The sequence below is a fragment of the Pelophylax lessonae genome (genome assembly GCF_965119305.1).
Source record: "Pelophylax lessonae genome assembly, chromosome: 11".
Taxonomy (NCBI): Eukaryota; Metazoa; Chordata; class Amphibia; order Anura; family Ranidae; genus Pelophylax; species Pelophylax lessonae.
The window spans coordinates 194,998,309-195,012,446 of NC_138778.1; the positions used below are offsets into that span (position 1 = coordinate 194,998,309).

Genomic DNA, 14,138 nt, shown 5'->3' on the forward strand with positions numbered 1-14,138 from the left:
GAACCGAAAAAAGTTTATGTGCTCCACCGGCCAGCATCGGAAGTGGCAGAATACATAACCGGGGCCGGAAGTGCTAAAACACAATGATCAGATGGGGGACACGGCCCCAAAGATCCAATAAAATAAATTAATGGACAAAATTACAATAAAAATATATTAAAAATATATAGAAAAAATGTCACACACGGAAGTCCGGTAGGAACACCGCTGAAGAAAGCCAAATTGATATATTTACAGCAGACATTACAAAAATTACAAAACATGCAAGAAGCCATAGATGAATCAATCAATATAGTTAAATAACCAATTATGGAAAGTGAAAACAGCCAAAAATATCAAAAAACTACCAAAAATAAATAAAATAAAATGAAAACAACCAAAAAATAAAAATATATAAATAAAAGAAAAGAAAAGAAAATCAAAAATGGAAATCAAAATGGAAATGAGATAAATAAAAGTAAAATAAAAATAAAAGTAAAATAAAATTAAAAATAAAAGTAAAACTAAAAATAAATGAAATAAAAAAAAATAAAATAAAATAAAAAAAATAAAAAATGAAAAATAAAACAAAAATAACACAAAAATAACAAATGAAAATGAAAAATAAAAATCTCCAATAGTACATCGTAACTGGGAAACAAGGATTTCGGGCACAAATGTTTTTTTAAAAACAAATTATTTTATTCAAAACATATTTAAAACCAAAGAAAAGTACAGGCATATAATTATGTGTTAAGGACCAAACCAGACCCATAGATGGTCTATACTGTGGTGTATCTTAATACATACAGTTTAGAACAATGGTTTACATACATCTTAAAGTACAGAACAATTAGTAGTCATATCATTCTCAGGACTATTCACTCACGATCAGATAAAAACCACCGGCGGACACCAAAATAGACAAGGTGTCGGTCCGTGGGATCAACTGAGAGTGTGAATTAACTTCCACCATATAATATTTGACCTTTGCTCGACATGTTTCGCTTTCTTAGGAGAAAAGCTTCATCTGGAGCATATCATTTCGTTTGTCTGTACAGTAATAGTCAGGCATAAATCTCAATTCCGTAGGGGAGTTTTTTAACGAAGAGGACTGTTGTGCGTTTGTGGAAAGCACCGTATTTTGGCACCTATATGAGCATGTAGTAGTGAGGGTAATCACTCCATATTTACAGACCTGGAGAGGACGGGAGCCTAGTGCATGTAGCGTGTCCCTTATGGTTGTCTAAACGTCCGTGCCGCGCTATTCCAAACTTGCACACAGTCCTCGCCGGATGGGGTAACGCCGGATGGGGCATTACCCCATCCGGCGAGGACTGTGTGCAAGTTTGGAATAGCGCGGCACGGACGTTTAGACAACCATAAGGGACACGCTACATGCACTAGGCTCCCGTCCTCTCCAGGTCTGTAAATATGGAGTGATTACCCTCACTACTACATGCTCATATAGGTGCCAAAATACGGTGCTTTCCACAAACGCACAACAGTCCTCTTCGTTAAAAAACTCCCCTACGGAATTGAGATTTATGCCTGACTATTACTGTACAGACAAACGAAATGATATGCTCCAGATGAAGCTTTTCTCCTAAGAAAGCGAAACATGTCGAGCAAAGGTCAAATATTATATGGTGGAAGTTAATTCACACTCTCAGTTGATCCCACGGACCGACACCTTGTCTATTTTGGTGTCCGCCGGTGGTTTTTATCTGATCGTGAGTGAATAGTCCTGAGAATGATATGACTACTAATTGTTCTGTACTTTAAGATGTATGTAAACCATTGTTCTAAACTGTATGTATTAAGATACACCACAGTATAGACCATCTATGGGTCTGGTTTGGTCCTTAACACATAATTATATGCCTGTACTTTTCTTTGGTTTTAAATATGTTTTGAATAAAATAATTTGTTTTTAAAAAAACATTTGTGCCCGAAATCCTTGTTTCCCAGTCCTCTCACTCAATTAGCAATTAAGGATAGGGACACACCCTAAATTGGATACTTCATGACCCAGATAGCTGCTGTCTGTGGACACATGGCCTAAAATAAAAATAGTACATCGTACTAACACTAATTCCATTCGATAATACATCGGAGATGAGGCGGATGAGATATAAAATAATTACAAAAGAAAAGAAGACAAACTAAGTTGGAGGGGGACTTCAACTATTATTGATGAACGCGTTTACGTCCCATTCAATATTAAGGCTAAAAGGCCTATACACCTTAAGCATAAAAATCCACCTTGTCTCCAACCTAGAGATCTCCCTCCTTATATGACAGCCCCTCCAATATGGTTGGAGGACATCTATTACCATAAAAGTGGTACCCCTAAGGTTCCTCCCATGTTTTTCGTCATAATGCTTAGACAGGGAATGTTTGGGGAAATGCTTCTTTATGTTTGCCACATGCTCATTCATCCTTGTCTGAAATGAACGAATGGTGCGGCCCATGTAATGTAGACTGCAGGGGCAGATGATGAGGTAAACCACATTTTTTGTAGAACATGTTGAAAAATGTTCCACCTCATATTTTTTATTTTTTACAGGAGAACTCAGTATATTTCCTGTTTTTTAATTTATTGACCTGACAAATGGAACATTTCCTACAAGGGAAGAAACCCTTAATTTGGAAGAAAATGCTTGTTTTTTTTGGAGGTTCTACAATATTTGGTGCAACAGTCAACCTCAACGGGGGTAAGCCCCAAAAAGTGACCGAGGGAACCTCAGGAAGACGTGGTCCCAAAATTCAATCACTTCTAAGGACTCCCCAATGTTTTCTGAGGAGCTTCTTCACGATATAATGCTGGGAAGAATAGCTGGTGAAGAAAGTGATATTAGGAGGAACTTTAGGGATCCTCGTGGTCACTTCTGTAGACAAAGGTCTGCTAGAGGGATCCAGGGTATGTTCCCCATCCCAGGATTTCACCTCCTGGACAATCCCATTTAGTTCATCCAGAGACAAACCTCTGCTTTAACAACTCTGCCTCCACCAGGTAATCCTCCACACGGGAACAATTTCTCCTCAAATGCCTAAATTGGCTCCTAGGTACCCCCTTAAGCCAAGGGCGTTGGTGACAACTATTCAAATGAATATATCCGTTGCGATCTGTATCTTTAAAATACGTGGAGGTAACTAGTTCTCTCCCCTCCACTCTAATCCTTAGATCCAGAAAGTTGATTTCGGAGTCACTGGCCACGTATTTTAACTTAATGCCCTTATCATTGGCATTAAGAGTTTCCATAAAGGCGTCCAAAGATGCCCGGTCACCTTTCCATAGGAGGATGACGTCGTCTATGTAGCGCCTCCACAGGAAGAGCTCTGGAACTGGATCCACATAAACAAACAATGTCATCCTCCCATTTGGCCAGAAAAATAAATTTGCCATAGAGGGCGCAAATTTTGCGCCCATGGCAACTCCTCTTTGCTGAAGGTAATAGTTTCCACTATACCAAAAGTAGTTATGCTCCATAGAAAATTTGAGCAAACTAAGGATACATTTTTGTTGTCTCCTCTGTAGGGAGGAATCTCTGGCCAAAAAGAATTCCACCGCTTCCATGCCATGGGTGTGTGAAATTATCGTGTAGAGCGAGGTGACGCCTGCTGTAACCAGCAGACATCCCTCCTCCCAAACGACATTCCTTAAGATATTGATCACCTGCATGGTGTCCTTGAGATATGACGGCATTGTGGACACAATATGTTGTAAAAAATTGTCCACATATCTTCCCACACGGGAGGTCACGGAATCCAATCCGCTAATAATTGGCCTCCCAGGGGGCCGGACAGGATCCTTATGGATCTTCGGCAGAAAATAAATGATCGGCTCCCTGGGGGCCACAGGGATCAGAAATGACCTCTCTTTCTTATTCAGAATCCCTTTACTGTACCCATCCTCTACCAGCTGGGAGAGTAACTTTTTGTACTTAATTGTGGGATTACCAGGTAAGGGGCCATATGTATCAGCATCCGACAGGATGTTTCTCATTTCTGTATCATATGCCTCCTTGCTTAAATCCGCAATGCCTTTATCGGCGGGGGGTACAACGATATCATGACGTCTCTTGAGTGACTCAAGTCCCTTCTTAAAAAACTGGTCCTGAGGGGCACTGGGGATCCTCATCTTATCCAGATCTGATGTCATAACCTCCTTAAAGAAATTGCATTACTTTCTCAATTCCCCAAAATTGCTTACCACTGGGATTTTTTTGATGGAATGTTTTAAAGTGTCTGGATACCCTATGTGCCTCCAAACCTTTGCGGATGTTGTTGACATGTTCACCCACTCGAACATGTAATGATGCTCGAGAGGTCCGTCCAATGTATTGGAGGCCACGCTCACACTGTAGCATATACACCACCCCCTGTGTAGTAAAAGTAATCAAATTTATTTTATACGATTTTTGAGTGGCTGTAGCTACAAATTCTTTCCGTTTTCTTACATTTTTCTTACAACTTTTACATGTTGCACACTTGCCGCATGTATAAGTGCCAGACAGAAAATAAAAAATGTGGTTATCTTTAATACGGGGTGGGTCAACAATCCCTGGTGCAATTTTATCCCTTAAAGAAGGGGCTTTCCGATAAACTTAGGATACTCCGTCAGACAGGGCCCCAATATGTCATTATATGATCTATGATTTACCATTGAGGATTGCGCTGCACTATTGTACATTATATTTCAGCAGCAAATTTACACTGTTATACAAGCTGTACACTCACTACTTTACATTGTAGCTAAGTGAAATTTCGTCAGTTTTGCCACATGAAAAGATATAATAAAATATTTACAAAAATGTTAGGGCTGTACACACTTTTGTGAGATACTGTATGAATACAATTTTTGCAAAACTTTCGTATGTTGTAGTTACATACTTCAGAAGTAAAAATCTTTCCTTCGAAATCTGTGCAGTGTGATACGTTCTTTTCAAATGAAGCCTTGAGGCAATGAATCCTAAAATTAGAAACAGCAGACTTAATAATCAGAAGGACTAAAACCTTTGCCCTGCAAGAGTAAAACTGACCTTTTTTGTTCATTGCTGTGGTAGACACTTAGCACTTGCGTCTGCTTGCTCCAGAAATTCTAAGACATAGGGAAAGGATGAGAAGCAGCTGATATGATCTGAGATGTCATTTTATCACTGTGAGATGCACAGTATAATACTATGGAGGATGAGGGATGAGGGTGAGGAATGGTACATGACCAGAGATCTGATTATTGTACAACATAACCATTCAGATGATAAAAAAACAGTTATCTATTCTATCAGCCCTTATAAGAATAAGCAGGAAATTACTACACTGCCAACTTCTCCACCAACAGATGCAGATGAAAACAAGCAGAAAAATGATATTAACTACAGTCTTACAGTAAATTCTTTTTCCATTTGCTTTAACGCCTTGGAATCTTTCTCAAAGTTTTCAATCTCTTCCAGAATGTTCTGCTGGAACTTTTCCAAATGTTTCATTCTAGGACAGGGAGAATTAGACTAAATGACCATGCTCATCTGTACAGACTCTGCACAAACCACTGTTTCCACACTTACCGGCATTTCTGTACTTGTACCTCGACCGAGGTCAGGTGTTTCTGTGCAGACTTCACTGACTGTTCGGTGAAGTAATCCATTTTTCGGGAACGATCCTAAAGTAATCCAACAGAGAACAAAACCAATTCTTTAATATTCATCTGAGTTCATTGAAGGACACAGATTCTCCATTATTCAGAACCATAGGGTTATATTGCCCCCTACAGGATTAGGACACTAGGCAGAAAAAATACTTGGCTACTTCTATGGGCAGTCCAAGGTGGTGTAATCCCCCTCTCTGCTATAGCTCTTCAGTTTAGTAACAAGCAGTGTCAGTATTACAACTCCATAGAAGGATGGGTGCTTTGTCGGTCAATGAGATCAAAGAAATTAATTTTACGGTAAGTCAAAAAGCCCATTTTCTCTTTCGTTTATTGACGGACACAACTTCTCCATTAATCAGAACCATAGGGACGTCTCTAAGCAGTACCAAACATAAGGGATGGGAAAATAAAAAATCCCAAGGCTAAACACATTAGCCAACCAGGTAAACAGAACTCAACAAAAAAACAACTGGAGCCCAACCTGAACAATATACCCTCAAAGAGGGAACAGACCCTCTAAACAGCAGCCAGAAAAACTTTGCAGCCAAAGGAAGTATCCACAAATGCAAACCTGACGCCTGATGACGAAAGACCCAAGAAGCAGTGTGCTGTTACAGGGAAAGGAGGAACCTGACCCCTGATAGAATAGGCCTGAGTGTCTGATCAATCTGGAAATGGTCGCAAAAAAAGCAGACAGCCCTTTTCTTGGCCTGTCTGTGATCCCAATTAGGGAGTCTGACCTCCAAAAAGACTCTGAGGCTGCCAAATACACCCGAATTGCCCGAAGCACATCCAAGGCATGCAAAGCAAATTCCTTAGGATGTTTAGGCCTGGGACACAGGGAATGCAACACAAGGTCTTCATTCAAATGGAAATCAGAGACTACCTTAGAAAGGAATGAAGGACATGGGCGAAGAATCACCTTAGCTTTGTGGACCACCATAGAGGGTATGAAAAGATAACGCCACCAGCTCCGACAGCCTGCGAGCAGAAGCGATAGCCACCAAAAAGGCCACCTTCTTGGACAGCGTAAGCAAGGGAATCTCCCAAATATTCTCAAAGGAAGGCTTCTAGAGAACAAAAAGCATCAAGTTCAGATCCCGAGGCGGTAGAGGAGACCGCACCGATGGAGTCAGATGTCTAACCCCTTGAATAAAGGTACGCACCAGGAGGAGTTGCTGAAAGAGGACTGCCGAGGCCGACACCTGGCCCTAGATGGTACTCAAGGCCAATTTTTGCTCAACACCTCGTTGAAGAAAGTAAAAATCGAGCCACCAAAAAAGAACCAGGGTGAACTCCAAGTGACTCTCACCATGAAATGTACGCTTTCCACGTATGATGGTAGATTTTCCCAGAGGTAGACTTCCTAGCCTTCAGTAGCGTCGGAATCACAGACTCATGCAAACTTCTATCCCTCAGCACCTGGATTTTAACAGACCAGGCCATCAAGCCAGCGACTGTAAAGCAGAATTGAAGATTTGGGACAGAAGATCCTCCCCGAGAGGCAGTCTCCAAGGGACGTCGGCGACCAGCCGCACCAGGTCAGCATACCAATACCGACAAGGCCAATTCGGGGCTACTAGAATGACCAGAATCCTCTCGGCCTTGATTCTGAACAAAAGCCGTGGCAGAAGCTTGAGAGGAGGAAAGGCATAGGTCAGATGATACTGGCCTCACAGGGCTGCCAAAGCCTCTGAGGCGTCCGCCAGAGGATCCCGTGACCTTGCCGCAAACCTCGGCACCTTTCTTTTGAGCCGGGATGCCAACAGATCCACCTCAGAGGTGTCCCACCAGAGACATATCTGATGAAACATGTTCAGATAAAGGGACCCCTTGTCCAACGCCTGCCGACTGAGAAAGCCTGACAGTTTTCCACTCCTGGAATGTGTGCAGCGGACAGGGACTGAACAAAGCGGTCTGCCCACTGGAGAATGCTGACTATTTCCAGGGCTGCCAAAGCACTCTTTGTTCCCCCCTGGTGATTGACATAAGCCAACGCCATGGCACTTTCCGACTGAATCCACACCAGAAGCCTCCGGAGGCGATCCATCCAGTGATCCAGGCACAGCCTGATCAGCTGAAGTTCCAAGACATGAATTGGTGGTCTGGACTCCTAAAGCGTTCAACAACCCTGAGCTTAGCTCAGTCCCAGGACACCTCCCCACCTGGATAGACTGGCATCCATGGTGACCACTGTCCAATATAAGGGGAGAAAGGATTTGCCCTGCCGAAGAGCAAAGCCACCAGACCTGAGGCCCCCTGGTTTCCAGGCTCAGCCAGGTTGGATTGTCCAGAGACTTCGGACAATGGTCCCATTTTATCAGGATCTCATTTTGAAGAGACTTCGTATGGAACTGTGCAAACGGAACCGCCTCGAAGGTAGATACCATCAGACCCAGCACCCACAAGCAAGTCCACAGGGAGGACTATCTGCTGGACACCAGGAGATGAATCGCAGCATGCAACTTCTGGAGTTTGTCCAAAGGAACACTCTGGCTAGAGCTGAATCCAGAGTCAGACCCAGATAATCCAATTCCCTGGAATCAGGGAATCAGAGCAGACTTCTGGTAATCTAGAAGCCAACCAAACTCCTTCAGGGTCTGTATAGCGATCGTCATCCATCAAGAGGTCATCCAGATAGCCCAGTACCGCAATCCCCCGCTGACGCAGCAACGCCAGAACCAGGGCCAACGCTTTTGTGAACACCCGAGGAGCGGAGACGAGACCAAAGGGTAACACCACAACCTGATAATGTTTTCCCCTACAGAAAAAAGAAAAGAGACAGTGCTGGTGTCCTGCACATATTGGAATGTGCAGGTAAGCATTCTTGATGTCGATACAGGCAAGAAAATCCCCCTGAAGTAGAGATGCCGCCACCGCGTGAATAGACTCCATTCTGAACTTCGCACAAGCAGTTCAGGGCCTTGAGGTCCAGAATTGGCGTACCTTGCCCTCCTTCTTTGGGACTGTGAAGAGGTTTGAATGAAAACCCTGAAACCGTTCTGGTACCGGAACCGGGACAATCACACCCTCAAGTAGCAGGTCTTGTACTGCCCCAAAGAGAGCTTGCAATAGGTCCGGGGACAGACGCAAATTGGAAGGGAAGAACCTTTCCAGAGGGCAACGATGAAACTCGATTTTGTAACCAGACAGTATCACACCGTGGACCCACTTGTCGGTTACCAAGGAGGTCCCCGGGCCCGGAAACCAGCGAAGACGTCCCCCCACCCCAATCATGGGTGAGGGCGGACCTTTACGCTGAAGGATCCTTGTCCACGGGTATAGAAAATCCCGCTCTTGGCTTGCCAGACCAGGGCTGCTTGGAACCTCCTGAGGAGGACTTGAAAGGTTTTGAACCCTTGTCAGTGGACCCTGAAGGACGAAAAAACTTTTTGTGAACCGAGAAAGATGGGCCTTTCCCTTCCATGACTGTGGAAGAAAGGCACTCTTCCCCTCCAGTGAGACTCTTAATGATGTCATCCAGGGTAGCCCAAAACAGGCAATCGCCTTGGAAAGGTAAATTAGTCAGACCGTTTTAGAAGTCTGCTCCGCAGACCAACACTTAAGCCACAATACACGCCTATGCACCACTGCCAAAACAGATATATTAGAAATCAGGGGAGCTGCATCCAAAGAGACATCGCAGACAAACTGCAGCCCCTTGACTAACTGGTCCGCCAACTCAGCAAAAGCAGGGGGAATTTGCTCACCCTCTAGGTCACGGCGCAAAAGTGTAGCCTACAGAGTTAGTGTTTGCAACACCAGGGCAATGGCCAGCACTGGCCTCAGCGCCGAACCAGCAATAGTGAACATACTGCGGGCCACAGACTCTGCCTCCCTGTCAGCCGGATGTTAAAAAGCTGGAGATTCCTCTACTGGGATCATGGTTGCCTTGTTCAACCTGGAGACAGGGGGGTCCACCACTGGTTGAACAGTCCACTTCTTTTAACCACCTCAATACTGGGCACTTAAACCCCCTTCCTTCCCAGACCAATTTTCAGCTTTTAGCGCTGTTGCATTTTGAATGACAATTGCGCGGTCATGCAACACTGTACCTAAACCAAATTTATGTCATTTTTTCCCCACAAATAGAGCTTTCTTTTGGTGGTATTTGATCACCGCCAGGTTTTTCCTTTTTTGGTGCACAAATAAAAAAAGGCGGAAAAGTTTGAAAAAAAAAAAAAGTTTTTTTGTTTAGGTTATAAAATTTTGTAAATAGATACGTTTTTTCCTGCACTGATGAGCACTGATGACGCCGCACTGACAGGCACTGATAAGGAGACACTGATGGGGTGGCACTGATGGGGTGGCACTGATATGCAGCACTGATGGGCACTGATAGGTAGCACTGATATGCAGCACTGATGGGCACTGATATGTGGCACTGATAGATAGCACTGATATGCAGCATTGGTGGGCACTGATAGGCAGCGCTGATGGGCACTGATCGGCGGCACTGATGGGCACTGATGGGTGGCACTGATGGGCAGCACTGATCGGCACTGATGGGGGCACTGATGAGCACTGATAGGCAGCACTGGTGGGCAATAATGGGCACTGGTGGGCGGCACTGATAGATGGCAATAACGGGCACTGGTGGGCAGCACTGATAGATGGCATTGGTGGGCAGCACTGATAGGGGGCACCACTGGCAGGCTCTCTGAGCCCTGTTTGCCATCCCTGGTGGCCATGGTGGGCATCCCTGGTGGTCATGGGTGGGCATCCCTGGTGGCTCTAGTGGCATCCCCTCCCCCCAGGGCTGCACTGGTAATCAATCATCTGATTACCAGCACAGACCCCCCCTGTGATCAGTGAGTAATTAGAAATACTCACTGATCACCCCAGCTGCAGAATTGATCCTCTTCTCTTCTCCTCACTGACAGGATCTGTCAGGAGGAGAAGAGATCGAAGCCGTTACAACGGCTGTATTGACATTACATGACGGCTGTGATTGGACACAGCCGTCATGTGATCAGGAGGGCCAATCACAGGGCCCTCCTGCCGAGGCTTGTTGCTCTGTGTCCTAGGGACACAGGCACATCGAGATCGCGCCGCTGCGCGTGCCCGCGGCGGCGCGATCTCTCTCCTTCTGAAGGACGTTCCGGAACGTCCATTCAGAAGGACGAGACTCCCACCCGGCCGTATATGTACTATGGCCCGGGTGGGAGGTGGTTAAAGAGACTCCTCAAAGGGGTACAGCACCACAAAAGCGTGTAGGAACCACAAAGGGACGTTTTGGACGATCCCATTTTTTAGCGACAATTTTGTCAAAACAGGAGAGATAAGGAAACACAGCATGACAGCATGTGGGTGCCAAAGGAGACTGACACCTCCACCACAGTCCAAGCCGCAGCCTCCATTCCTAAAGTTTCCCACACAAATGCAATCAGTGCGTCATATAGCACCTTCTCGTACGCAGCTACAGGTGTGGAGGAATCATCCCCACTATCTGATAATCAGGGAGTGTGGCCGCAGACACCGCAGGGTGGGCCACGTCCGCGGTGGCCGAGTCAGATTCAGGATCTGATGAGACAGACAAGGCAGGGGAAGGCAGGGGCCGCTTTTCACTAGCCTACCGTCCAAAGGCCACCTCCACCTGGGAAAGAAAGGACTCGAGGACCGCCGTCAGTGCACCCATGGAGGGCTGGGACCCCTAGGGACCTGCAGCCTCTATAAAGGGGGTCAGGTGGGGAAAAGATCTCCTAAGACTCCATAAGTAAGAAGGAGGACCCCCACAAAAAGTGTCTAGCACCGCTTTGGGGCGACCCCCACCACACCGGTAGCACCTACGGGTCACCATCACGCAGAGCACCCCACAACCTGCACCAGAGAGAGGGAGGGACCCCATCAGACTCACGACTCCACCAGAGTAGCATCGGTTTGCACCAGGAAGCACTGCTCCACTTGCGGCATCCAAGGGGAAGGAAAAACCCAGGGGGAAGGAGGAGCCTCAGAGGCTCCCCTGTCATGACCGCTGCTCCATTAGCACGCCAGACCAGCGAAAAATGGCCACAGACTACAACAAAATGGCCATCACACCCGGCTCCATGAGGTTTCCCAGGGACCCAGGAGGGATCCCTGGCATTTACCCAGCAAGGAGAGGGGGGACTGGGCACAGGACCCCAGTAACAGCCAGTGCTCCCCCAAGCCGAGAAGCTAAGCTGCTGGCAGCGCGCCCTCCTGCCTGGTACACACCAGCCCCAGTCAACCCACCACGCTACCCCAGAAGGGGTGGGGTACCAGATAGCCCACAGGGATCACCAACAACCAAGGGGGGGTTTGAGGGGAACCTACAGGTCTGACCATTCCAGGGAGGGGCCCGCATCCACCCTAAAACCCTCAATGGGGAGAGGGGGATAGCTACTCACCATACCAGGAACGAGGCGGGCACAGCTCAAGACAGAAACTCCTCACCATCTAAATGGGGGGGGGGGGGGGAGCATACCAGGAGGTATGCTGCAACCTAGGCCAAGACCCGGACGTATGCGACCTCGGAAGGCTTTTAACTCGCAGGCCAGCCCCTGTCCAGTGGTCTAGTGCAAAGCTGTGGTCTGCACACGCTCGCTGGCTAGACCACTGGATCTAGATTATCCAGCCCGTCTCCCAGTCTGGCAGTTGAAAAAAAAAGCCAATTTAAAAGGAAAAAATTGCCAGGACCAGAGATCCCAGGGGGAACTGGGTCCTTACTCCTGACTAGGCAGAAAAAAACTGAAGACCTATAGCAGAGAGGGGGAGTATACCACCTGGGACTGCCCATAGGCGTAGCCAAGTCTTTTTTCAAGATTTTCCCCGATGCGCGCTCGCGGGAGCGCGCAGGGAGCCTGTCACTGGGAGGCTGTATAAAGACGGCCTCCCGGAAATTAGAGCCTGCGCTGTAGCCGTCTTTCGGCTATAGCGTGGCTGGAAGAAGTTAAATTAGTGCCAGGGGGAGGGGGGGGGGGAGCGGCATTTTATTACTTATATACCTTAACTATAGTATATATTTTATATATGCGGCCCGAGAAAATTTCTCTACACTCAATGTGGCCCAGAGAAGCCAAAAGGTTGGACACCTATGGCCTAGGCCATCTTTATGTAGAGCAACAATTCTTTTTTCAGATCCTCAGAGAGTTCTTTGCCATGAGGTGCGAGAGAGAGAGCAATAACACAGTGACCAGTATGAGAGAGTGAGAGCAATAACACCAAATTTACCTGCTCTCAATTCACAAATGAGACCTTGTAACACTAACGAGTCACATGACACCTGGGAGGGAAATGGCTAATTGGGCCCAGTTTGGATATTTTCACTTAGGGGCTTACCCACTTTTATTGCCAGAAGTTTAGACATTAAGGGCTGTGTGTTGAGTTATTTTGAGAGGACAGCAATTTTTCACTGTTATACAAGCTGTGCACTCACTACTTTACATAGCAAAGTGTAATTTCTTCAGTGTTGTCACATGAAAAGATATAATAAAATATTTACAAAAATGTGAGGGGTGTACTCACTTTTGTGAGATACTGTATATATTTTAGCAGAGACCATAGAGAATAAAATGGTGGTCGTTGCAATATTTTATGTCACACTGTATTTGCACAGCGGTCTTTCAAATGCAATTTAGTTAGACCAATTATTTTGTATAATGTGAAAGATGATGTTACGCCAAGAATCTTGAGAGAATAGTTAACTTTATTCTAAGCAAAAAAATTTGTGATTCTCATTTTATCCCGAATCGTGCAGCTCTAGTTTACAGTACGTGCAAAGGGGTACTGGCAAATGACATATCAGTTTTTCTGTCACAACACGCAGTCAAACTACATTTACGTTCAGTCATTGTTAGAGTGCATGTAGATAGAAGCGACCGCAAACATAATGAAGAAGAGCAGCAGCTTCGGGGGGCAACAAAGGATGCAAAAAACTGGATTTTTGTAAGAAGTTACGTAAAATCCTTTTCTCTGAAGTTTGACAGACGCAGCTCTTGCTAGTCATAGACTCATAGGGCTATGCTCCTCCTTCTAGGGATAGACACTAGGCGGAAAAAAAATGGATTTTTGTAAAATCTTACCGTAAAATCCTTTTCTCTTAGCTCATTGACAGACGTAGTCCTCGGTGATACACCACCTTCGGGTTATGTTGCCTCCACAGGAGCAGGACTAGACAGGAAATTAAAAAGCTCTGGCCACACCCTAGGGGCAGTCCCAGAGGGTATATCCTCTCTCTCTCTGCCTCAGCAAATCAGTTACGTGAAAAAGCAGTCTTTAGAGATTTTAACCCAACCCAACTCAAAAAACAGAGGGGCGGGGACTACGTCTGTCAATGAGCTAAGAGAAAAGGATTTTATGGTAAGATTTTACAAAAATCCATTTTTCTCTAGCGCTCATTGACAGACGTAGTCCTCGGTGATACACCACCTTCGGGACGTCCCAGAGCAGTATCACAAATGAGGGGTGGGAAAATGAAATCAAATCCCAATCTAGAAGGCCCAACTGGTGCCAACTAGAAATTTACAATGCTCATCCTTAATGATGAGAC

The 14,138-nt window shown here is 45.7% G+C and overlaps 1 protein-coding gene across 1 annotated transcript in view; it reads right to left on the bottom strand.

Moving 5' to 3' along the window:
• Nucleotides 1–14,138, bottom strand: part of SYCP2 (synaptonemal complex protein 2) — a 372,455-nt gene that overhangs the window by 18,826 nt on the left and 339,491 nt on the right. Inside the window, exons 38-41 of the mRNA XM_082271514.1 lie at nt 5,547–5,641; nt 5,370–5,469; nt 5,025–5,083; nt 4,876–4,954 (exon numbers count right to left, since the gene is read on the bottom strand). Of these exons, the coding sequence (XP_082127640.1) occupies nt 4,876–4,954; nt 5,025–5,083; nt 5,370–5,469; nt 5,547–5,641 (333 nt within the window). The remainder of the gene's footprint in view (nt 1–4,875; nt 4,955–5,024; nt 5,084–5,369; nt 5,470–5,546; nt 5,642–14,138) is intronic.